Here is a 26,839-nt window from a genome sequence, read left to right as displayed (position 1 = left end):
TCCCTCCCCTAATCCTCCATCCTAGCACAAATCCCCCCCCCCCTAAAAAAATAAATAATTTCTTCTCCTAGCACAAATCGGCCCCTCCGCTGAAATCCCCCCTCCCAGCACAAATCTTTCCCTTCCCCCCAAGCTCTTTGTGGTGCCCTCCCACCTCACATGTGCCCAGTGCAGCTACCCCTCCTGCCCACCCCTAGTCCCGGTCCTGTTGAGGGGGTAAGCATGCAGATTATGCTCAATAGTTTTTTTTTGGGGGGGGGGGGGGGTGGGATTTTTGCTGACACATAATGCACATGCATCTTGGGGGGGGGGGGGGGCGCAGGTTGGCATGTTCCCCTTGGGCTCCAAAAGACCTTGTCCCATAACGGTTTCCCCCACCCTCATCTGTGAGTTTTCAGGTAAATATCAATGCTTCCTTTGTGAATGATACCTTTCCCGAACTCTGTACATGGGAAATGGTGCTTGAACCCTCTGGTGCACAAGAAGTGACCTTTTCCACTTGAAACATTTCCCGCACTATGAACATGATCAAGCACACGCCCCCGTGTGACATCTCTGGTGTTCAGTTAGACTTGCCTTCTCTGGGAAACTTTTCCCGCACTCTGAACATGAATAGGAACACTTGTGGCTTTTCTGGTGTTTAATGAGGTTCGTATTCCGAGTGAAACATTTCCCGCACTCTGAACACGAATAAGGGCGCTCACCCGTGTGAATTCTCTGGTGTGTAATAAGTTCATTTTTGTGCTTGAAACTTTTCTCGCACTGCGAGCACGGGTACGGGCGCTCACCTGTGTGAACTTTCTGGTGTTGGTTCAGATTTCCTTTTTTAGGGAAACATTTCCCGCACTCCGAACATGAATAGGGACGTTCACCTGTGTGAATCCTCTGGTGTGTGTGAAGGCTTCCTTTCTGGGTGAAACTTTTCCCGCACTCCTCACATGAATAAGGACGCTCCCCCGTGTGACTCCTCTGGTGTACACGCAGATGCTTTATTGCCCCAAAACATTTCCCGCACTCCGAACATGAAAAAGGACGCTCATCTGTGTGAGTTCTTTGGTGTCTGATAAGGCCCTCTTTCTGACTGAAACTTTTCCCGCACTCCGAACATGAAAAAGGACGCTCGCCCGTGTGAATTCTCTGGTGCCTGATAAGTCTGCCTTTTTCTGAGAAACCTTTCCCGCACTCTGAACATGAGAAAGGACGGTCGCCTGTGTGACTTCTCTGGTGTATAAGAAAGTGTTGCTTCTGAGTGAAACGTTTCCCGCACTCTGAACATGAATAGGGACGCTCACCCGTGTGAATTCTCTGGTGTATAAGAAGGTGTCCTATACCGGTGAAACATTTCCCGCACTGTGAACAACTTTTATGCTGTTTAGGTAGCGTGGTGTTATTAGGGTGATACTTATCACAGTCTAAAACTGTCAATGGACTCTCTCCTGGATGACCTCCGTCTAGTACAGAAGACTCCTCGGGATTGGATGGATGTGTTGGTTGATCCGCACTGTGAGATCTCTGATGGCTATATGAGGTCCTAGTATGGGACTGATCAGAAGGTTCCTCAGGATTAGACGGATCCAGTGACCCCTCCAGATGGTAAGGTCGGTGATCTGTGGTTGGAGTAATGGGATCTTCTCCTGGAGAACATTGTGTGATGTCATCATCTTCTGTCTTGAAATCTGGAGATGAAATAGAATCTCCCTCCGAGGGATTCAGAACAAAACGTCCACCTGTAAGAAAACACATTTAAAAAAAAAATGAAAACTATTCTTCGAGTCTTACATTCAGAAGTCGTAGATGTTGGTCCAGCATTAGGAAGGTTCTCGGCGCTCCGGCATGGAATTGGGTGAAATCATTACACCAAACTACGAAAACAAACCAGATAAAGGATACAATTCACCCAAACCACACTGAGTAACAGGATTTGTACATTGATCGCCAGGGAAGGGCTAAGCGTTCAATCCGAATGTTCATTATTTATTATGGGACTTCCAGATTTCAATAAGCCCCCCCATCCTCAGACCCCCAAAACCACCGGGCCAGGGTTGTGGGGAAGAGGCCCTTGTCCTCATCAACATGGGGACTATGTGCTTTGACGGAAATGGGGGGGGGGGGGTCTGGCTGCCATGTTGAGGGCATGTGGCCTGGTATGGATTTCTTTTTCATTTTTGTTTATTTGTACATGGATGACATTGGAACTGTGAGCATGGAGATGGACCTTCCTCAATCAGATACTAGGTACTTGATATAGGAGGTCTTCAAGGATTTTTACTGACATTACTAAAGAGTGGCACGTAATATTTAGATTTGTACATTGATGACTTTGTAACTGTGAGAATGGAGATGGACCTTCGAAACACGACAACATACTGAAGAACATAGGATGGACCACTCATACAGTAGGTACTAGATATACGAGGTCTTCAAGGATGGTTACTGACATCACTAAAGAGTGGCACATATTATTTCGATTTGTACATTGATAACTTTGTAACTCTGAGAATGGAGATGGACCTTCCTCCACCTCATCTCTTCGAAACATGACAACATACTGAAGAACAAGGGATGGACCACTCATATGGTGTACAGTAGGTACTAGATAAAGAAGGTTTCCAAGGATGGCTACTAACGGTGAAGGCATTCGACAACCGCCCCCCCCTCCTTCACCGGAGAGAACACCCTTCTGCCTGCTACTTCATACGGCTCCAGTGCTGACACTGACATAACTAAAGAGTGGCACGTAATATTTAGATTTTGTACATTGATGACTTTAACTGTGAGAATGGAGATGGACCTTTCGAAACATGACAACATACTGAAGAACATGGGATGGACCACTCACATGGTGTACAGTAGGTACTAGATATAGGAGGTCTTCAAGGATGGATTTTCGCATCACTAAACAGTGGCATGTAATATTGATGACATTGTAACTGAGAATGGAGGTGGACCTTCCTCCACCTCATCTCTTCGTAACATGACAACATACTGAAGAACATAGGATGGACCTCTCCACTGGTGTACAGTAGGTACTAGATATAGGAGGTCTTCAAGGATGGTCACTGACATCACTAAAGAGTGGCATGTAATTATTAGATTTGTACATTGTAACTGTGAGAATGGAGATGGATCTTCCTCCACCTCATCTCTTCGAAACATGATAACATACTGAAGGACATGGGATGGACCTCTCATATGGTGTACAGTAGGTACTAGATATAGGAGGTCTTCAAGGATGGATTTTCGCATCACTAAACAGTAGCATGTAACATTAATGACATTGTAACTGAGAATGGAGATGGGCCTTCCTCCACCTCATCTCTTCGAACATGACAACATACTGAAGAACATGGAATGGACCACTCATATGGTGTACAGTAGGTACTATATATAGGAGATCTTCAAGGATGATTACTGACATCACTAAAGAGTGGCACGTAATATTTAGATTTGTACATGGATGACTTTGGAACTGTGAGCATGGAGATGGACCTTCTTCCACCAGATACTAGGTACTTGATATAGGAGGTCTTCAAGGATTTTTACTGACATCACTAAAGAGTGGCATGTAATTATTAGATTTGTACATTGTAACTGTGAGAATGGAGATGGACCTTCTTCCACCTCATCTCTTGGAAACATGACAACATACTGAAGAACATGGGATGGACCACTCATATGGTGCACAGTAGGTACTAGATATAGGAGGTCTTCAAGGATGGCTTTTGGAATCGCTATAGAGTTGCACATTATATTGATGACATTGTAACTGAGAATGAAGATGGACCTTCCTCTACCTCATCTCTTCGAAACATGACAACATACTGAAGAACATGAGATGGACCTCTCCAATGGTGTACAGTAGGTACTAGATAAGGAAGGTTTCCAAGGATGGCTACTAACGTTGAAGGCATTCGACAACCGCCCCCCCTCCTTCACCGGAGAGAACACCCTTCTGCCTGCTACTTCATACGGCTCCAGGGCTGACACTGACATCACTAAAGAGTGGCACGTAATATTTAGATTTGTACATTGATGACTTTAACTGTGAGAATGGAGATGGACCTTTCGAAACCTGACAAAATACTGAAGAACATGGGATGGACCACTCATATGGTGTACAGTAGGTACTTGGTATAGGAGGTCTTCAAGGATGGATTTTCGCATCACTAAACAGTGGCACATACTATTGATGGCATTGTAACTGAGAATGGAGATGGACCTTCCTCTACCTCATCTCTTCAAAACATGACAACATACTGAAGAATATGGGATGGACCTCTCCAATGGTGTACAGTAGATACTAGATATAGGAGGTCTTCAAGGATGGATTTTAGAATCACTATAGAGTGTAGAGTGGCACATAATATTGATGACATTGTAACTGAGAATGGAGATGGGCCTTCCTCTACCTCATCTCTTCGAAACATGACAACATACTGAAGAACATGGGATGGATCACTCATATGGTGTACAGTAGGTACTAGATATAGGAGGTCTTCATGGATGGATTTAGGAATCACTAAAGAGTGGCACATAATATTGATGACATTGTAATTAAAGAGTGGAGATGGGCCATCCTCCACCTCATCTCTTCGAACATGACAACATACTGAAGAACATGGGATGGACTACTCCCATGGTGTACAGTAGGTACTAGATATAGGAGGTCTTCAAGGACGGTTACTGACATCACTAAAGAGTGGCACGTAGTATTTAGACTTGTACCCTGATGACATTGCAACAGACTGGAGATGGGCCTTTCTCCACCTCAGCTTATGGAAACACGACAACATACTGAAGAACATGGAATGGACCTCTCCAATGGTGTACAGTAGGAACCAGATATAGGAGGTCTTCAAGGATGGTTACGGACATCACTAAAGATCGGCACATAATATTCAGTGTATGAATAAACAAAAAAAAAAGTCTAATTCTGTATTTGGGAAGAATAATTTTTTGTAAGAGCTCTCAAAATGTTTAATAGTCTTCCAAAGACATTGGTCTACACCTGACGTAGTGTATTACGGGAAGTGTTCCTAAACACAAATGTAAATGGCTAGCAGTAGCAACCTATATTGGAAAAGCCATGAAGAACGTTGACTCTGGGAGCTGTAAGATTGCCTTTAGATCAAGAAAGAAATCTATTATCCTAGCTGGAGCAAACTGGGCCAAGGTCTATGTGTTTTCCACCTTCTGCTGTAGGTTTAGGTTTGCTTTTTAATTTTTCCCTTTGGAGTGAACACTCTTGATCTGCGCCTCTTTCAACCCATCTACCAATGAAGATACATACTTTATACTCAAAAATGACTTACTTTTGTCGATAAAAAAAGAAGATCCCTCCCGTTTCCTTTCCATAGTCATCTCCCCCTCTTCCAAAAACGGTTCATCTCCGCTCAACATCTCTTCTTCTTCCTCTTTAATCTCAACTTTGATGTATTTCAGTTCTTCGTCCTAAACCCCAAAGATGATAAAACTTTTAAAAACGTTTTAAAGAGGTAAAGAAATGGCTGAGGCCCCACGAAAAACCCCCAAAAAATCTAGAAATCCAAACTAGACCTTTAATTTGAGTATGCAGCCCGGCTATTTAGAAAATGGGATGGGGGGGGGGGGGGGCAGGGGTGGGCCCTCCTACCTCCTCAACCATACAAGGCAACGTGCCTTCAACATGGGTGAGTACATTGGGGATGCCATCCTGGCAAAGCATCTTTTCCCCCACGTTGATGAAGACAAGGGCCTCTTCCTCACAACCCTGGCCAGTGGTTGTGGGGATCTGTGGGCAGGGGGCTTATCGGAATCTGGAATCCCCCATTAACCACTTACCGCAAAGTGACCTAGGGCTAACTTTGCGGTGTAATACCGGGATGGTGCTATATAAAATCAAATAAAGTGACAATGTCACTTTATTCACTTTATTTGATTTTATATAGCGCTGTATACATATTTGTCTATAGTTCATTTCTCCCGTTAGTGAAGGAGGTTCTATATAGCTGCTGTATTTTCTTTATGTGTCCCAAATTATTGGGTCTTAACACTATACCACTTTATATTTAATTGCGCTGATTTACCTTTTTGCACAATACCGGGATGGTGCCTCTAGCTAGAGGCACCATCCCGGTACCGTGGTTTACAGACAACGGTCGGCTTTCCGTCGGTAATGACCGACGCCTTCCGTGACTTCGCCTGGGCCTCCCGTCCCACCAGGAGACCCGAGCACCCAGCCGGCGCGTCCACCGGCTGGATGGAGTCCCGATCTAAGCCGGAAGCGGCTTCGATTGGGTCTCCGATGACATAACCCGGAGGCGGCGTCCATGACGTCACTTTCGGGTTACTCTGCTGCAAAAGGCGGCAGATTTAAAAAACGGCTGTATGCAAAAATGCCGTGTTCGGCGTTTTGCATACATGGAAGTGCAGTGGAGGGGTCTAGACAGAAGTCGAGCCGCGAATGAAATCGCTGTTCAAACCACACCAGAGCGTGAGCAATAATTAAAAAAAAGAGCTACACTCTAACTCCAAACTGGTAACCGTTAAAAAAATTTAAAGCGTCGCCTATTAACATTTCTATTGACCGTAGTTTGTCGCCATTCCACGGGTGCGACTTTAACTGACAATTGCGCGGTCGTGCGACGCCGTACCCAAACGAAATTTACGTCCCTTTTTTCCCACAAACAGAGATTTCTTTTGGTGGTGTTTGATCACCTGTGCGATTTTTACTTTTTGCGCTATAAACAAAAATAGCGTAAATTTTGAAAAAATAACAATATTTTTCACATTTTTTTATATGAAATTTCCCCCCCCCCCCCCAAAAAATGTAAAAATCAAAATTTTTTGTAAATTTTTGGCCAATTTGTTTTCTGCTACATATGTTTGGTAAAAAAAAAAAAAAATCGCAATAAGCGTATTTTGATTGGTTTGCGCAAAAGTTATTGCGTTTACTAACAAAGGGAAAGACTTTTGTCATTTTTGTTGTTTTTTTTTTTTTAACGAGTAATGGCGGCGATCTGCGATTTTTTATTTTGCGGTACTGCGACATTGTGGCAGACAGATCGGACCCTTGACTGACATTTTTGACACTTTTGGGGGTACCAGTGACATTACTACAGTAATCAGTGCTATAAATATGCACTGTTACTGTAAAAATGACACTGGCAGGGAAGGGGTTAATTTTATTGGAGAGGGAGGGGTTAATGTATGCCTGGTGCTTACTGACGTTTGTGGGGGGAGGTGACTGAGTGACACAGGGACAGATCGGATGTTACACAAGCGGGCGGATCTTCAAACTTGATTCCCCGACGATCGGGGAAGAGCAGCGGTGATCACCGCCGCTCCTCCCCTGGCCCGACTCCCGCTGTGACTGAATACAGCGGGAGCGAGCCTCTGGCGGCGCCCACAAGGGGAGGAGTCCAGTGACGTAGGTCTACATTGCTGGACGGGAACTAACCACTTTGCCGCAGTAGAGTTCGAGTGAGCGATCGGCAAGTGGTTAAAGAGTACTGGTGATGTCAGTGGTTGCTAGGGACACAGTAGGTGCAAGCACCCGCTGCTTCCTTAGGAACCAGTGTCAGCAGGAAGCCATCATGTATAGAAGTGGTGGAAATACCACTTCTATATATGATGCTAAGCTCTCGATGAACAGAAACATACATGCATTCATCGGCTCATCCCAATGAACGATCTTCTTGTGTGGAATACCAAGAGCACAGAAGACCACCCTTATCCACTTCACTCACCAACATCTCTTCTTCTTCTTCTTCTTTTACCTCAACTTTGATGTCCTTCAGGTCTTCCCACTAAAACCCAAAGATAACAGAATACATAAAGCACAAGAAGAGAATACATAGAAGAACGTTCTCTCGTAGCTTAGAATACATTTTTGGGTCCACATACTCCGTCCCACCTACCTGGTGATGGTGAGGGATGGTGTGACCTTCCTGTGTGGAATCCCGGGAATAGAGAGGATGGGGACATCTCTCTGGTGAGTTTCTGCTATTAGATGGACTCATCGTATTATCTTTGTGGAGATCCTCGTGTCCTTCAGAAAGCTCCTTCATCACTCCATACTCCTCATCCTCATCTTTGTACTCTTCTTTAACAACAATATTATCATCCCCGAGGATTTCACTCTGAATATATAATAAGAAATTCATTGTAACACATATGCTTGTATAAAATCATAACTATCAGTGATTGTTTCTTATCTACCTGATGATGGTGAGGGATGGTGTGATCTTCCTGTGTGGAATCCCGGGAATACAGAGGACGGGGACATCTCTCTGGTGGGTTCCCATTACTGGATCCATCTGTAGGAAACACACACACTGACTGAATACATTGTTTCTATGTGTTTATCAGATGATGGGGGATCTAGGTGGATCCTCCGTACTGCTCTCTCCTTTACAATAAAGTCTCCTCTTACCCGGTGATGTGAGGGGCGGCTGATTCTCCATCATGACGTTCTTGTAGAAATCCTTGTGTCCTTCTAAAGATGGATTGTGGGATTGGCAGCAACCGGGATCAAACTGTAACTGAGAAGCAAGTCATCAGGTTCAGGTCAGGACATACTAGAGCAGTGTTTTTCAACTCCGGTCCTCAGGGCACACTAACAGGCCAGATTTTAAGTATTACCTTGGGGAGATGCAGACTAGAGAACTGCAATCCCTGAGCAGCAAATGAGATCACCTGTGATGTATTTCAGTTTTCTTGCAAACCTGGCCTGTTAGTGTGCCCTGAGGACCGGAGTTGAAAAACACTGTACTATCTACGGCTCGCCAGGATAAAGGCAACGTCTGGTCATACAGAGTATCTAAACATACTTGGGCAAAAGTAGCATCTGTGCACACAGGGATAGAATAGGCACCAGAGTAGCACTTAGATCTCTCAGTAACATAAAAGGATGCCCAAAAATGTATTTTTGTTAAAAGAAAGAGACAGAGTAGCTAAGTGTACAACTGAAGGAAGCTTCAGACATTGTGTGAAAAAGTTCACAGAGAACAATATTTAAATTTAGAATTATCAGGTCTACAATTCTAGATTGCAGAAAGTCAGATTGGGAGAATCCTTTAATGGAAGTCAAAGCTAAGAGGATAACGGTAAGTGTGGCACTAAAGGTTCCAGGAGAGTGGGGCTCTGATATAATCTACAAGGAGTTTGACATTGGTATATTCTCTGGGAGCGTGAGCACTGGCATAGTCTACGGGGAGCATAAGCACTGGCATAGTCTACGGGGAGCATAAGCACTGGCATAGTCTACGGGGAGCGTGAACACTGGCATAGTCTCCGGGGAGCGTCAGCACTGGCATAGTCTACGAAGAGCGTCAGCACTGGCAAAGTCTACGTAGAGCTTGAGCGCTGGCATAGTCTATGGAGAGTGTGGACACTGGCATGGTCTACGGAGATCGTGAACACTGGCATAGTCTATGGAGAGTGTGCACACTGGCATGGTCTACGGAGATCGTGAGCACTGGCATAGTCTACGGGGAGCGTGAACACTAGCATAGTCTACGGGGAGCGTGAACACTAGCATAGTCTACGGGGAGCGTGACACTGGCATAGTATACGGGGAGTGTGACACTGGCGTAGTCTACGGGGAGTGTGACACTGGCGTAGTCTACGGGGAGCGTGACACTGGCGTAGTCTACGGGGAGCGTGACACTGGCGTAGTCTACGGGGAGCGTGACACTGGCGTAGTCTACGGGGAGTGTGACACTGGCATAGTCTACGGGGAGCGTGACACTGGCATAGTCTATGGGGAGCGTGACACTGGCATAGTCTACAGGGAGCGTGACACTGGCATAGTCTGAGGGGAGCCTGAGCACTGTGGTATAGTCTACAAGGAGCATGACACTGGCATATTCTCCGGGGAGCGTGAACACTAGCATAGTCTACGGGGAGCGTGAGCACTGGCATAGTCTGAGGGGAGCCTGAGCACTGTGGTATAGTCTACAAGGAGCATGACACTGGCATGTTCCCCGGGGAGCTTGAGCACTGGCATAGTCTACGTGGAGAGTGACACTGGCGTAGTCTACGGGGAGCTTGACACTGGCGTAGTCTACGGGGAGCGTGACACTGGCATAGTCTACGGGGAGCGTGACACTGGCATAGTCTACGGGGAGCGCGACACTGGCGTAGTCTACGGGAAGCGCGACACTGGCGTAGTCTACAGGGAGCGCGACACTGGCGTAGTCTACGGGGAGCGTGACACTGGCATAGTCTACGGGGAGCGTGACACTGGCGTAGTCTAAGGGGAGCATGACACTGGCGTAGTCTCATCTCAGGAACGTCTGACACGAGCATGTCATGAATGTGACATGGGCATAATGTTTGGGTCCATACCCAACAAAACTTTAAACAAAAAATAGGATTTTTTATTTACCAGTAAAATCTATTTCTTGAAATATTGGACTCTGGATCTGTTCTCATTACCATTGAATCATAGACAGCAACCCTCAGGTTATTGGACACTAGCAAAAATAGAAGGCTGCAGGGACATGCAACAATATAACCACAGGCGGCTTCTGAAGAACCAAAGAACCCAAGTTCCAAGTAGACAAAGGATAGCATACAGGGAAAGATATACTCTGATACACCTTGAACAAAGGCTTAACTAGAGAGCAAGAGGCCAAAAGTCACTGAAACGGATAACCAAGGCCAAGATTTGTCCTCTGATGGCACTTAAGGCCAGATGCTTCTCCAGGCCAGACTGGAGATAAAACAGAATACATCCCACAGGCTACGATCTAGGATGAAAGCTCCTCAACTTGTACCAAGTATGATGGTAGCCTTTAGAAGATATTGATTTCCTCTCCTCCTAGAGTAGAGGGATGACAGACTCAGATATAACCTGTATCCCAGGACTGTGGTTTTAAACCAGAGACTCTGGATGGACAGTTGGATAAATGGCTCTATATTTGGGATGTATCCGGTCTATAAACCAGAGGCTCTGGATGGACAGTTGGATAAATGGTTCTATATTTAGACTGTATCCGGTCTATAAACCAGAGGTTCTGGATGGACAGTTGGATAAATGGTTCTATATTTAGGATGTATCCGGTCTATAAACCAGAGGCTCTGGATGGACAGTTGGATAAATGGCTCTATATTTAGGATGTATCCGGTCTATAAACCAGAGGCTCTGGATGGACAGTTGGATAAATGGTTCTATATTTAGACTGTATCCGGTCTATAAACCAGAGGTTCTGGATGGACAGTAGGATAAATGGTTCTATATTTAGGATGTATCTGGTGTATAAACCAGAGGCTCTGGATGGACAGTTGGATAAATGGCTCTATATTTAGGATGTATCCGGTCTATAAACCAGAGGCTCTGGATGGACAGTTGGATAAATGGCTCTATATTTAGGATGTATCCGGTCTATAAACCAGAGGCTCTGGATGGACAGTTGGATAAATGGCTCTATATTTAGGATGTATCCGGTCTATAAACCAGAGGCTCTGGATGGACAGTTGGATAAATGGTTCTATATTTAGACTGTATCCGGTCTATAAACCAGAGGTTCTGGATGGACAGTTGGATAAATGGTTCTATATTTATGATGTATCTGGTGTATAAACCAGAGGCTCTGGATGGACAGTTGGATAAATGGTTCTAAATTTAGGATGTATCCGGTCTATAAACCATAGGAGACATCACAGTGACTATGGAGGAAGATGACGGACATGACGGGGGGTTACTGGGTGAAAATACAAAATAATATCTTATTACCTCCTCTTCCAGCAATGTCTCCTCTCTGCTTCCTCCCGACTCACCTATCACCCGGAACTTCCTGTTTATACTCTTACATCACTTCCTGTCGTTGCGTTCCATTGACAATACGTGAAATCCCCACCTTGTGTTGAATATAAATACTGCAGTCTACGTTACGTTCTATCATGTTGTTTATACACAGAAGAGGCTGGGAATCCTCATTTTGCCAGTATTACAAACAGCATTTTTTATCTTTGTATATATCAGTGTTGTCGTAGTCGGTTGTATACACTGTACAGATGCGCCACTTCAGCGGCAGGGTCAGGGCACTCCCTAGGCATATTATTTAAAGGAATTTTTCATTTTTACCTGGATGTTGACCTCAAAGCATTATTACAATCACTGCTCTCTGCCAAACTAAATTTTCATATTTTTTGTTTGGTACATGTCCCTCAGGACAATGCCCAGCCCTTTATTCTGTTTGTTTGACAATCCCTTCCCTCTTATGCCCCGTACACACGTTCCGATTATCGTACAACAAAACTCGCTTTCGACCTGGTCTCACGATAATCTGATCGTTAGTACACAGCTTTCGACAGCCAATCACGACAGTTGGTCCAACAAAATCCGAAGGGACAAACAAGAAAAACTTCTGTCGTACGACATCTTCTCGAACGATAATCATTTCGTCAGTACAGTATTCGTACGCTAAAAGTCGATCGACAAATACCACGCATGATCGGAAACAGTAAAATAATCCGCAGTGGTCAGACGTATATACATCACTTCCGTTACGTAGCTATGAAAAATACACTTGGTCAGTGAATCGTACGAAGAAAGTCGGATGGTTTATATGCAGAGTTGCTTTCGATTTCAGTAACATACAACAATTATGCCCCGTACACACGTTCCAATTATCGTACGATAATCGTGTGACTGAAGTTTCGTAATTGTCGATCGACTTTTAGCGTACGAATACTGTACTGACGAAACGATTATCGTTCGAGAAGATGTCGTACAACAGACGTTTTCCTGTTTGTCCCTTCGGATTTTGTTGGACCAACTGTCGTGATCGGCTGTCGAAAGCTGTGTACTAACGATCAGATTATCGTGAGACCAGGTCGAAAGCGAGTTTTTTCGTACGATAATCGGAACGTGTGTACGGGGGATTACGAAACTTTAGTCATACGATTATCGTACGATAATCGGAACGTGTGTACGGGGCATAAGCCTAAAAATTGTCCATTACAGTTTTTTTAACATTTGACTCCCATTGACTTTACTGGGGTTCAGAGGACTTCGACACTCAAACGTTGGGGGACAAACCCACCCTGGACCAAACCATGTACCTTCAGTTTATACCCTTTAGAGAGGAGGGAAGTGGTGCTAGGCTTCCTAGAGTCCACAATCATCTTCTTTGTCTTTCTTCATGGAGAGATTAACTCTGCAACAGACTTTCCACTTCCTGCCTGTACAATGAGTGGTAAGTCCCACTACTACGGGATCATCTGTGAACTTCTCCAGGGGTAATGGTTAACACTCTGGACTTTGAATCTACTGAATCTCAGTGTGACCTTCTTTGGACACTTATCAATCATTTCTTCTCCAGAGGTTCCATGGTTTAAAACGAAGGTAAGCAAGCTTCAGCCCCCTAGCTGTTGTCGAACTACAAGTTTCGTGAGGCATTGCAAGACTGACAGTCACAAGCATGACCAGCAGAGACATTATGGGACTTGTAGTTCCACAACAGAATAAAGGCTGCAGTTTGCCTACCCCTGGTGTAATGGTTAGCGTTCTAGACTTTGAATCCAGCAATCGGAGTTTAAATCTCGGTGGACCCTACTTTGGAGATTCACCGATACTTTCTGTTCCATGGTGTAATTGTTAGCACTTTGAATCCAGCAATCGAAGTTTAAATCTTGGTGGACCCTACCTTGAAGATTCACCGATACTTTCTGTCCATGGTGTAATTGTTAGCACTCTGGACTTTGAATCCATCAATCTGAGTTTAAATCTCGGTGGACCCTACTTTGGAGATTCACCGATACTTTCTGTTCCATGGTGTAATTGTTAGCACTTTGAATCCAGCAATCGAAGTTTAAATCTTGGTGGACCCTACCTTGAAGATTCACCGATACTTTCTGTCCATGGTGTAATTGTTAGCACTCTGGACTTTGAATCCATCAATCTGAGTTTAAATCTTGGTGGACCCTACCTTGGAGATTCACCGATACTTTTTGTCCATGGTGTAATTGTTAGCACTTTGGACTTTGAATCCAGCAATCGAAGTTTAAATCTTGGTGGACCCTACCTTGGAGATTCACCGATACTTTCGGTCCGTGGTGTAATTGTTAGCACTCTGGACTTTGAATCCATCAATCTGAGTTTAAATCTTGGTGGACCCTACCTTGGAGATTCACTGATACTTTCTGTCCATGGTGTAATTGTTAGCATTCTGGACTTTGAAACCAACAATCTGAGTTTAGATCTCGGTGGAACCTTTCTTGGAGGCTCAATGAGCATTTCAGTTCCATGGTGTAATGGTTACCATAGTGGACTTTGAATCCAGTAATCTGAATTTAAGTCTCGGTGGGACCTACTTTGAAGGCTCACTGATCATTTTTGTTTCATGGTGTAATTGTTATCACTCTGGACTTTTAATCCAGCAATCTGAGTTTAATTCTTGGTGGGACCTTCTTTGAAGGCTCACCAATCATTTTGGTTCCATGGTGTAATGGTTGTTAGCACTTTGTACTTTGAATCCAGCAATCCAAGTTTAAATCTCAGTGGGACCTTCTTTGGAGACTCACTGATCATTTCTTTTCCAGGAAGGTCCATGGTGTAATGAATGCAAGCTTTAGCCCTCTAGCTGTTGGGGAACTACAAGTCCAATGAGGCATTGCAAAACTGACAGCCACAAGCACGACTTGAAGGGGCATGAGGGGACTTGCAGTTCCACAACAGCAGGAAGGCTGCAGTTTGCCTACCTCTGGTTTAATTGTTAGCATTCTAAACTTTAAAGCAAGAAATCAGAGTTGAAATCTTGGTAGGACCTTCCTTGAAGGCTCACTGATTATTTCTGTTTCATGATGTAATGGTCAGAACTCTGGACTTTGACTACTGCAATCTGAGTTTAAATCTCGGTGGAACCTTCTGTGGAGGCTCACCGATCATTTTTGTTCCATGGTGTAATTGTTATCACTCTGGACTTTGAATCTAGCAATCTGAGTTTAAATCTTGGTGGGACCTTATTTGGAGACTCACCAATCATTTTTGTTCCATGGTGTAATGGTTAGCACTCTGGACTTCAAATCCAGGGACTTGACTTTGAATCTTACTTGGAGCCTCATCAATCATTTCTGTTCCATGGTGTAATGGTTAGTCTCCAAATAAGGTCCAACTGAGATTTGAACTTAGATCTTTAGATTCCAAGTCCACAGTGCTGTGGACTTGGAATCTAAAGATCTAAGATCAAATATCAGTTGGACCTTATTTGGAGACTCACCAATATTTTCTGTTCCATGGTGTAATAGTTAGCACTTTGGACTTTGAATCTAAAAATCTAAGTTCAAATCTTTGTGGGACCTTATTTGGAGACTCACTAATCATTTCTCTTCTATGGTGTAATGGTTAGGCCTGTGAACTTTGAATCTAAAGATCTAAGTTCAAATCTTTGTAGGACCCTATTTGGAGACTCGCCAATCATTTCTGTTCCATGGTGTAATGGTTAGCACTGTAGACTTTGAATCTAAAGATCTAAGTTCAAATCTTTGTGGGACCTTATTTGGAGACTCCCCAATCATTTGTGTTTTATGGTGTAATAGTTAGCACTTTGGACTTTGAATCTAAAGATCTAAGTTCAAATCTTTGTAGGACCCTATTTGGAGACTCGCCAATCATTTCTGTTCCATGGTGTAATGGTTAGCACTCTGGATTTCAAATCCAGGGATCGGACTTTGAATCTTTCTTGGAGCATCATCAATCTTTTCTGTTCCATGGTGTAATAGTTAGCACTTTGGACTTTGAATCTAAAGATCTAAATAGATCTAAATAAATCCTAAATAGGGCGGGAGCATGTGACAGGGCACCATTTGGCGAGAGCAAAGTCCCAGGAGGAGGCGGACGGCTGTCTCTCCTCCTGCAGAGTGAGGAAGGTGGTCCAGGCGGTTGGCCTAGGGACCAAGAGTGGAGCTGGCCTGCAGAGGATCCAGTGTACTGACAAGTGGAGCTGCTGGGAAGAGGACTTTGGGAAAAACAGTATCGTAAGTACCAAGGGATCTGCCCAGGGGTCTGCCTAAGAGAGGGGACCAAGGAGCCAGCTCACTCAGAGTGTTACAGTAAAGGGGGTGCCGTGTAGTGAACCCTGAAGATTAGGAACAAAGGGGTGCCAGGAAGGACCCTGAAGTTGTTCACCAGTACAGTTCAGTTGCTTCAGAGTACAGATTGCTTCAGAGAATTACTTCAGTTCTGCGTCACAGCTAGGGACAGACTGAAACCAGCGGCCTAGCTGTGACTATCTCAATTTCAGTGTTACTCAGCGTTAACCGGCATTTACTCAAGTCGTCCCTGCCTATTGTGCATAGTTCAGTTCAGTCGGAGTATCCCAACTCTCGGAGTATCCCACTCATCCCTTTTATCCAAGTTCCTAATAAAACATAAAAACCAAAGAAACTGGATTGATTCTTGTCTGAGCTAAAAACACTTGGAAAATGCCAGATTTTTCTACTGTTGCCAATGGTAACCCAGGGGGACCCGTACCCAGCAGCTCCCTTGGGAGTAGTGCTACACTTATTTGGAGACTCACCAATCACTTTTGTTCCATTGTGTAATGGTGTAAATGGACTTTGAATCTAGAGAGGAGTTCCAGTCTTTGTGAGACCTAATTTGGAGACTTAAGCCTCGTACACACGCAACGATTATCGGCCGACCGATCGGCCGACTTTTGTCCAGTGTTGTTGTGTTGGTTGAAATGTGCTCTAGACTTGCACTGGACTTTTATTGGCCAACAAAAATATACTTCAGAAGTGATGTCATGTGCTGGTTTACTTTCCGTGTGTTTTTTCTTCTCTGAGCATGCCCAGTCTTGCTCATCAGATTTTTGTCTGCCGAAATCTGTACTGACTGATGGAAAATCGGCCGTTTGTGTTGACGGCCAACAAAAATTTTATAGCCTGCACACCAGATTTTATTCGGCCGAAAAGTCGGAGTCGGTTGTCGAAAGCATCATACTAAGAAGCCGAAAATCGGCCGATCGGACGTTGGCCGAAAATTCACGGCCAACTATCGATGCGTGTGTACGAGGCTTTACCAAACTTCACAATATGATTGCCAAATACTTAGCTGAGCAGTCATCAGTTAGCAGTGTGTACAAGTAAGGGGGTCCATAGACAAACACAATCTTCAATTTCTTTATTATCACACACAGATTACATCATTGTTAAAATACAAAGAATGAAAAAAGAATTTAACGAAAAAAAAAAAAACAACGCTTTGACAGCAATATAATATTTATCATTATCGTGAAATTAAAGAATGAAAAACAAACTGATAATTGTTGAAAAAATTATAAAGTACACAAAAATAATTGTATAAATATATATATATATATATATATTTTAAAAAATTATCTAAAATGATTAGCCATATACATGGGACCTATTTCTCTAATATACTCTTCCTAGTACATTACTTAAACATTAGACATTGCCGTAAATTATTATCCTCTATTTCATGGATGATCGATTTTCCTAGATTTTCCTAGAATTATAAAAAGAGATGAAACTTCCTCCTCTCACTGGGGATTCTGCACAGAGGAGTTTAGATATGAGCCATCAGCCCCGTCCAGCATAGCACAGATTTTATTGGAACTTTCACTTTCACTGCCGGAGGATTCTACCACCAGGAATGATTGTGTAGGACTTATCAGATCCAGTCTCTGCACTGCCATGCTAAATAGTCCCCAACAGAAAAAAAGCATCGTTACCTTAATAATAACCCAATCCTGGTAGAGACATTCTTTTATCTTTTTTATCTTACCTTTATCTTTTTTGCCTACATCCCAACCGCGCATTGTTCTCATTTTTCGAAATCCCTAAACTCTCTCTGCAACCCTGTGTTATATATCTTTACCTAATGTTTGTACTACACTATCTGGCAGCTCTCTTCCACCATCCACACTACATTCTCCGACAGTTCTCCTCCACCATCCACACTACATTCTCCGACAGCTCTCCCCCCACCATCCACACTACATTCTCCGACAGCTCTCCTCCACCATCCCCACTACATTCTCCGACAGCTCTCCTCTACCATCCCCACTACATTCTCCGACAGCTCTCCTCCCACCATCCACACTACATTCTCCGACAACTGTCCTCCCACCATCCACACTACATTCTCCGACAGCTCTCCTCCCACCATCCACACTACACTCTCCGACTGCTCTCCTCCACCATCCACACTACATTCTCCGACAGCTCTCCTCCACCATCCACACTACATACTCCGACAGCTCTCCCCCACCATCCACACTACATTCTCCGACAGCTCTACTCCACCATCCACACTACATTCTCCGACTGCTCTCCTCCACCATCCACACTACATTCTCCGACTGCTCTCCTCCACCATTCACACTACATTCTCCGACAGCTCTCTTCCACCATCCACACTACATTCTCCGACAACTGTCCTCCCACCATCCACACTACATTCTCCGACAGCTCTGCTCCCACCATCCACACTACACTCTCCGACTGCTCTCCTCCACCATCCACACTACATTCTCCGACAGCTCTCCCCCACCATCCACACTACATTCTCCGACAGCTCTCCTCCACCATCTACACTACATTCTCCGACAGCTCTCCTCCACCATCCACACAACATTCTCAGACAGCTCTCCTCCACCATCCACACTACATTCTCCGACAGCTCTCCCCCACCATCCACACTACATTCTCCGACAGCTCTCCTCCACCATCCACACAACATTCTCCGACAGCTCTCCTCCACCATCCACACTACATTCTCCGACTGCTCTCCCACCATCCACACTACATTCTCAGACAGCTCTCCCCCACCATCCACACTACATTCTCAGACAGCTCTCCTCCACCATCCACACTACATTCTCAGACAGCTCTCCTCCGCCATCCACACTACATTCTCAGACAGTTCTCCTCTCACCATCCACACTACATTCTCCGACAGCTCTCCTCCCACCATCCACACTACATTCTCTGACAGCTCTCCTCCCACCATCCACACTACATTCTCAGACAGCTCTCCTCCACCATCCACACTACATTCTCAGACAGCTCTCCTCCACCATCCACACTGCATTCTCCGACAGCTCTCCCCCACCATTCACACTACATTCTCAGACAACTCTCCTCCACCATCCACACTACATTCTCCGACAGCTCTCCTCCACCATCCACACTACATTCTCCGACAGCTCTCCCCCCACCATCCACACTACATTCTCCGATAGCTCTCCTCCACCATCCACACTACATTCTCCGACAGCTCTCCCCCACCATCCACACTACATTCTCCGACAGCTCTACTCCACCATCCACACTACATTCTCCGACAGCTCACCTCCACCATCCACACTACATTCTCCGACAGCTCACCTCCACCATCCACACTACATTCTCCGACAGCTTTCCTCCACCATCCACACTACATTCTCCGACACCTCTCCCTCCACCATCCACGCTACATTCTCCGACACCTCTCCCTCCACCATCCACGCTACATTTTCCGACAGCTCTCCTCCCTCCATCCACACTACATTCTCTGACAGCTCTCTTCCACCATCCACACTACATTCTCCGACAACTGTCCTCCCACCATCCACACTACATTCTCCGACAACTGTCCTCCCACCATCCACACTACATTCTGCGACAGCTCTCCTCCACCATCCACACTACATTCTCCGACAGCAATCCCATCATTGTCTACAGCATCTTCGCTTACCAGCTTCTCCCAATGCTTTTACAGCAATATTAATTTGAGCTTTCTAGGAGTGTGCCTTTTTGTACTGATAACAACTGTAAGTAGCCTTCTTTTTCCCCAATGATCACCAATTTAAAGAGGTTTGTTACCACTCACCCTCTATGTAAGAAGGCCTTTCCATGGATGTAAGGATAGACTCCTGATTGGTTGGTGAGGGTAATATTTTCTTATTACTATCCTTTTCACATCCATTACCTAGATACATATTTATGGTTTGCAACACAACAGAAAAATGTTAGACTGGGATCACTCATCGTTCCTGCATTTTGTTGAAGTCACTGCTTGTTTCTGGCCAATTAATTTTTACAAATGTCCATTTACTGTCGCAGTTTGTCATCTGTTGCCCAACATATTGTCATCATCGGGGATAATGACAATATGTTGGGCAACAGATGACAAAGCCGACATTGTTGCGCACCCGCTGTAAAAACTATCAATTGGGAATGAGCTTTGGGTTCACCATGTAATCCAAACCCAAGAAGAATTTTTTGAAGAGATTTGGCCAGTACACCCACCCATCTGAACCCCTGCTGCTGCTGCAACCTTAGGTCATTCATTTCATGGTGGTACTACACCATTGCATGACAGCTTAGAGGCCGCCCTCCATCTTGTTTCTAGTTGTAGTCAAGCGGTCAGGAATCCTGGGTGATGTCTTTGACGAAATGTTGTCATGCCCACGTTTGGTCAGGGACGTCAGCCAGCAGCTCCATCCGGTTTGTTGACACTCAGCAGCCAGCCTGGAAGCTGTCATTTGTGAATGGACTAGAGACGGGAGGGGATCTTTGTGAATGGAAGAGGATCGATATGGTTTGGGGAGAATTAGTATTAAAAGAGCAGATGAATACTCACATAAAACATCACAAAGTAAGGCACATCAAAGTCCATGATGTACTCCCAAGCGTAAGAAGACCTTCCAAAAGGCTGACATGTTTCGAGGGGAGATCCCCTCTTCCTCAGAGCCAATCATTGGCTCTGAGGAAGACCTTCCAAAAAGCTGACGTGTTTTGAGGGGAATCGAGGGGAGATCCCCTCTTCATCAGAGCTAATCATTGGCTCTGAGGAAGAAGGGGTCTCCCCTCGAAGTGTGTCAATTTTTGAAGGTCTTCCCATGCTTGGGACTCATCTAGATCCCCAGGCCGTTTTAAAGTGGTGTTCCATCTATGTTTTGAATATAGCTACATATATAGTTACATAGTGAGGTTGAAAAATGACATCAGTAAATCCAGTTCAACCCATAAGGTCACTCCCCCTCCCAAACCTGCAGACCTCCATATCCACATTTCCTGTAAAAACAAGGAACAGAGGGGGCACCAACCTAGCGCATTACCTTCATGATGACTTAATCAGTATTAAAAGAGCAGATGAATACTCACAAAAAACATCAGAAAGTAAGGCACATCAAAATCCATGATGTAGTCCAAGCATAAGAAGACCTTCCAAAAGCTGACGTGTTTTGAGGGGAGATCCCCTCTTCCTCAGAACTAATCATTGGCTCTGAGGAAGACCTTCCAAAAGCTGAGGTGTTTTGAGGGGAGATCCCCTCTTCCTCAGAGCTAATCATTGGCTCTGAGGAAGAGGGGGATCTCCCCTCGAAGCGTGTCAATTTTTGAAGGTCTTCCCGCGCTTCGGACTCCTCTCGATTACCAGGCTGTTTTAAAGTGGAGTTCCATCCATGTTTTAAACATAGTTACATAGTCAGGTTAAAAAAGATATCAGTCCATCCAGTTAAACCCATAAGGTCACTCCCCCCCCCCCAACCTGTAGGCCTCCATATCCACATTTCCTGTAAAAACAAGGAACAGAGGGGGCACCAACCTAGCGCATTACCTTTGTGATGACTTAATTAGTATTAAAAGAGCAGATGAAGACTCACAAAAAACATCAGAAAGTAAGGCACATCAAAGTCTATGATGTAGTCCCAAGTGTAAGAAGACCTTCCAAAAGGATGACATGTTTCGAAGGGAGATCCTCTCTTCCTCAGAGCTAATCATTGGCTCTGAGGAAGACCTTCCAAAAGGCTGACGTGTTTCGAGGGGAGATCCCCTCTTCCTCAGAGCTACTCATTGGCTCTGAGGAAGAAGGGGACTCCACTCGAAGCGTGTCAAATTTTTGAAGGTCTTCCCACGCTCGGGACTCATCTAGATTACCAGGCCATTTTAAAGCGGAGTTCCACCCATGTTTTAAACATAGTTACATATATAGTTGCATAGTGAAGTTGAAAAAAAGACATCAATTCATCCAGTTCAACCCATAATGTCACTCCCCTCCCAAACCTACAGACCTCCATATCCACATTTCCTATAAAAACAAGAAACAGAGGGCGCATCAACCTAGCGCATTAACTTCGTGATGACTTAATTAGTATTAAAAGAGCAGATGAATACTCACAAAAACCATCAGAAAGTAAGGCACATCAATGTCCATGATGTAGTCCCAAGCATAAGAAGACCTTTCAAAAGGCTGATGTGTTTCGAGGGGGAGATCCCCTCTTCCTCAGAGCTACTCATTGGCTCTGAGGAAGACCTTCCAAAAGGCTGATGTGTTTCGAGGGGGAGATCCCCTCTTCCTGAGAGCTACTCATTGGCTCTGAGGAAGACCTTCCAAAAGGCTGACGTGTTTCGAGGGGGAGATCCCCTCTTCCTCAGACCTAATCATTGGCTCTGAGGAAGACTTCCAAAAGGCTGACGTGTTTCGAGGGGAGATCCCCTCTTCCTCAGAGCTAATCATTGGCTCTAGTGGGTGATCAAAGGGTTAAATGTAAGCCTAGGGGAGTGATTTCTAACTGTATGGGGGAGGGGCTTTTGAAATTACCATAGAGACCTGTGATCCTATATAGAAGGATCACAGGCACTCTGATCATTTCAGAGAGAAGAACGGTCGGCTGTGTTTACAACAGCTGACTGTTGGCAATAATTCAGACTCGCATGGCCCTAGGCATCAAAGTTCCTTCAGATATCTGGGAGAATTCTGCGACATGGTATCTGCCGTCTCTGTTTCTCATTGAGTGCTGGGGGCTCGTCCGGGATTTGAACCTGGAACTGACCGTCCTTCTCTCTCTCGGCGGGGAGCGATCGCGGGTGGCCGGCGGCAGTCCCGGCCGCCGGCCCCCGTGCATCAGCATCCCAGCTGCCTAGTGGGAGCAGGAGCACGCCGCTGGCAGCGCATGCTGGCCCCCGGCTCCAGGCGCATGACCAACATACCCCTACGTCGGTTCGCGCAGGAGGGACTGCCTGCCGCAGTATATCTGCAGGGGGCGGTCCAGAACTGGTTAAAAAGAATATCTCCGGGTATAAAAAAATATGGGTGGAACTCCGCTTTAAGTACATCGGGGACTTTGATGTTCCCCCATTTTCTGGTGTTTTTGGGGAGTATACATCTGCTCTTCTAACACTAATATAATCACAAAGGTAATGTGTTAGGTTGGTGCGCCTTCTGTTCCTTGTTTTTGCAGTAATTCTTCTGGGCTTCCCCGGCCTGTAGGGGGCAGCAAAACCGGTGCAAACATCGGAATAGCCGAAGAGTGCGCTTCTCTCGAACGTAGGAGATCAGTCTTTTTTTTTTGTCTATATCCACAGTTCCACCTGGTCATACATTTGTAAAATCAGCAGGTTCCTTCTCCCAAATGTTTAATTAGGCCTCTTTTATCTGTGAACCATTTTCTACCATCTGAGGATGCTCTGCAGTATGTATTTTCTGGTCTGTAAGCAGGCGCTCATTCCTGTGAATTCTCTGGTGCTTCAAAAGGTCTCTTTTCTCAGTGAAACATTTCCCGCACTCTGAACACAAATGAGGACGGTCATCCGTGTGAATTTTCAGATGTCTAACAAGGTCTCCTTTCTCAATGAAACACTTCCCACACTCTGAACACGAATAGGGACGCTCGCCCTTATGAATTCTCAGGTGCCTGACAAGGTCTCCTTTCTCGATGAAACATTTCCCGCACTCTGAACACGGAAAAGGGCGCTCCCCCGTGTGAATTCTCTGGTGTTTAACAAGGTCACCTTTCTGAATGAAACATACTCCACACTCTGAGCACGAATAAGGACGCTCGCCCGTATGAATTCTCTGGTGTCTAATGAGGTCTCCTTTTACAGTGAAACATTTCCCGCACTCTGAACATGAAAAAGGACGCTCACCTGTGTGAATTCTCTGGTGTCTAACAAGGTCCCTTTTGTTAGTGAAACATTTCCCGCACCCTGTACATGAAAACGGGCGCTCGCCCGTGTGACTTCTCTGGTGTATGAGTAGGGAGAATTTCTGTGTAAAACATTTTCCACACTCTGAACAGGAGAATGGACGCTGACCCCTGTGAGTTCCCTGGTGTAAAATAAGCTTTTCTTTTGTGTTGAAGTATTTGCTGCACTCCGAACAAGAGAAAGTATGTTCACCTGTGTGAATTTTCTGGTGTTCAAGAAGATTTCTGCTTTCAGCGAAAGATTTCCCACACACTGAACATGACAGCGAACTCTCTCGTGTGTGAATTCTCTCATGGCTTAAGGAAGATTTCATGGGATTAGGTGGATCTGTTGACCTTTCTGCACTGTGATAACCATCTGAAGTCAAAGTATGGGATTGATCAGAAGATTCCTCAGGATTAGAAGGATCCATTGATTTTAGATGGACATCTGAAATCAAAATATGGAATTTATCAGAAGGTTCCTCAGGATTAGAAGGATCTATTGATCTTACATGGATATCTGAAGTCAAAATATGGGATTTATCAGAAGATTCCTCAGAAAATGAAGGATCTATTAATCTTAGATGGACATCTGAAGTCAAAATATGGGATTTATCAGAAGATTCCTCAGAATATGAAGGATCTATTGATCTTAGATGGACATCTGAAGATCCCTCAGGATTAGAAGAATTTTTTGATCTTTGATGGACATCTGAAGTCAAAATATTGGATTTATCAGAAGATTCCTCAGGATTTGAATAATTTGTTGATCTTAGGTGGACATCTGAAGTCAAAATATGGGATTTATCAGAGGATTCCTTAGAATTTGAAGGATCCATCCACCTTAGATGGACATCTGAAATCAAGATATGGGATTTATCAGAGGATTTCTCAAAATTTGAAGGATCCATTGATCTTAGATGGTCATCTGAAGTCGAAATATGGGATTTATCAGAAGATTCCTCAGGATTCAAAGGATCTTTTGATTTTAGATGGACATCTGAAATCAAAATATGGGATTTATCAGAAGATTCCTCAGGATTAGAAGAATTTGTTGATCTTAGGTGGACATCTGAAGTCAAAATATGGGATTTATCAGAGGATTCCTTAGAATTTGAAGGATCCATTGATCTTAGATGGTCATCTGAAGCCATAGTATGGGATTTATCAGAAGATTTCTCAGAATTTGAAGGATCCATTGATCTTAGATGGTCATCTGAAGCCAAAGTATGGGATTTATCAGATGATTCCTCAGGATTTGAAGGATTCGCTGATCTTACCGACCAGTAAAATTTTATTTTTGGAGAAATATCACAATCTTCTGCAGTACAATCTGGAGATATAATAAGATGTCTCTCTGATATATTTACATTTAGCAAAGTACCATCCATCTGTTGAAAATACAATTTTCATACATGTTATGTTTGTATGTTTTGCATTCATCAAGTCATTTGTATCAGTTCAGCATTCAAAATTTCCCAGAGCTCTGGCATCGAATCGGGTACAAATATAACAGAAACTAACACGAAACACAAGAATCCAGATCAATGGTGACGCACACCTATACCATGCTAGGCTGCAATATTTGTGTATTGATGACATCGTATAGTAAAGAATAGTGATGGACCTTTCCTCATCTCATTTCTTAAAAAATGACAATGTACAGAAGAACGAAAGTATATCGTTCATGTGATGTACAGCAGTGGGAGGGTCTCATGTTTGACTTCTGACATCACCAAAGGGTTGCACGTAACATTTAGTGTATAAAATACTACAGAAAACTGTCAGAGACCAGAGGCTCTGGATGGACAGTTGGATACATGGTTCTATATTTAGGATGTATCCGGTCTATAAACCAGAGGCTCTGGATGGACAGTTGGATAAATGGTTCTATATTTAGGATGTATCCGGTCTATAAACCAGAGGCTCTGGATGGACAGTTGGATAAATGGTTCTATATTTAGGATGTATCCAGTAAATAAACCAGAGGCTCTGGATGGACAGTTGGATAAATGGCTCTATATTTAGGATGTATCTGGTCTATAAACCAGAGGATCTGGATGGACAGTTGGATAAGTGGCTCTATATTTAGGATGTATCTGGTCTATAAACCAGAGGATCTGGATGGACAGTTGGATAAATGGCTCTATATTTAGGATGTATCCGGTCTATAAACCAGAGATTCTGGATGGACAGTTGGATAAATGGTTCTATATTTAGGATGTATCCAGTCTATAAACCAGAGGCTCTGGATGGACAGTTGGATAAGTGGCTCTATATTTAGGATGTATCCAGTCTATAAACCAGAGGTTCTGGATGGACAGTTGGATAAGTGGCTCTATATTTAGGATGTATCTGATCTATAAACCAGAGGCTCTGGATGGACAGTTGGATAAATGGTTCTATATTTAGGATGTATCTGGTCTATAAACCAGAGGCTCTGGATGGACAGTTGAATAAATGGTTCTATATTTAGGATGTATCCGGTCTATAAACCAGAGGCTATGGATGTACAGTTGGATAAATGGCTCTATATTTAGGATGTATCCGGTCTATAAACCAGAGGCTCTGGATGGACAGTTGGATAAATGGTTCTATATTTAGGATGTATATGGTCTATAAACCAGAGGCTCTGGATGGACAGTTGGATGAATGGTTCTATATTTAGGATGTATATGGTCTATAAACCAGAGGCTCTGGATGGACAGTTGGATGAATGGTTCTATATTTAGGATGTATCTGGTCTTTAAACCAGAGGCTCCGGATGGACAGTTGGATACATTTCTCTATATTTAGACATAATCTAAGCACATATTACAATATAACTATATATTATAAAACTATATTTAATTACGGGGGTGTAAATATAAAATAATATCTTATTACCTCCTCTGCTGCCATCTCCAGCAATGTCTCCTCTCTACTTCCGCCTG

The 26,839-nt window shown here is 44.2% G+C and overlaps 2 protein-coding genes across 3 annotated transcripts in view; one reads left to right on the top strand and one right to left on the bottom strand.

Annotated features, from left to right (window-relative positions):
* The window catches only part of LOC309562677 (uncharacterized protein), a 420,285-nt gene that overhangs the window by 62,002 nt on the left and 331,444 nt on the right, over positions 1-26,839 (top strand). The window lies entirely within an intron of this gene.
* On the bottom strand, positions 517-26,839 carry LOC309564436 (uncharacterized protein). The gene is made up of 5 exons (XM_082269066.1): positions 26,793-26,839; positions 23,366-25,297; positions 7,728-7,787; positions 5,399-5,451; positions 517-1,531 (listed from the first exon to the last, which is right to left on the bottom strand). The coding sequence occupies exons 1-5, from the start codon at positions 26,805-26,807 to the stop codon at positions 529-531; spliced, it is 3,063 nt and encodes a 1,020-aa protein (XP_082125192.1). The 5' UTR covers positions 26,808-26,839; the 3' UTR covers positions 517-528.

Source organism: Pelophylax lessonae (assembly GCF_965119305.1).
Source record: "Pelophylax lessonae genome assembly, chromosome: 9".
Lineage (NCBI taxonomy): Eukaryota > Metazoa > Chordata > Amphibia > Anura > Ranidae > Pelophylax > Pelophylax lessonae.
The sequence above is the reverse complement of the archived record's forward strand: the minus strand, read 5'-3'. Positions and strand labels throughout refer to the sequence as shown.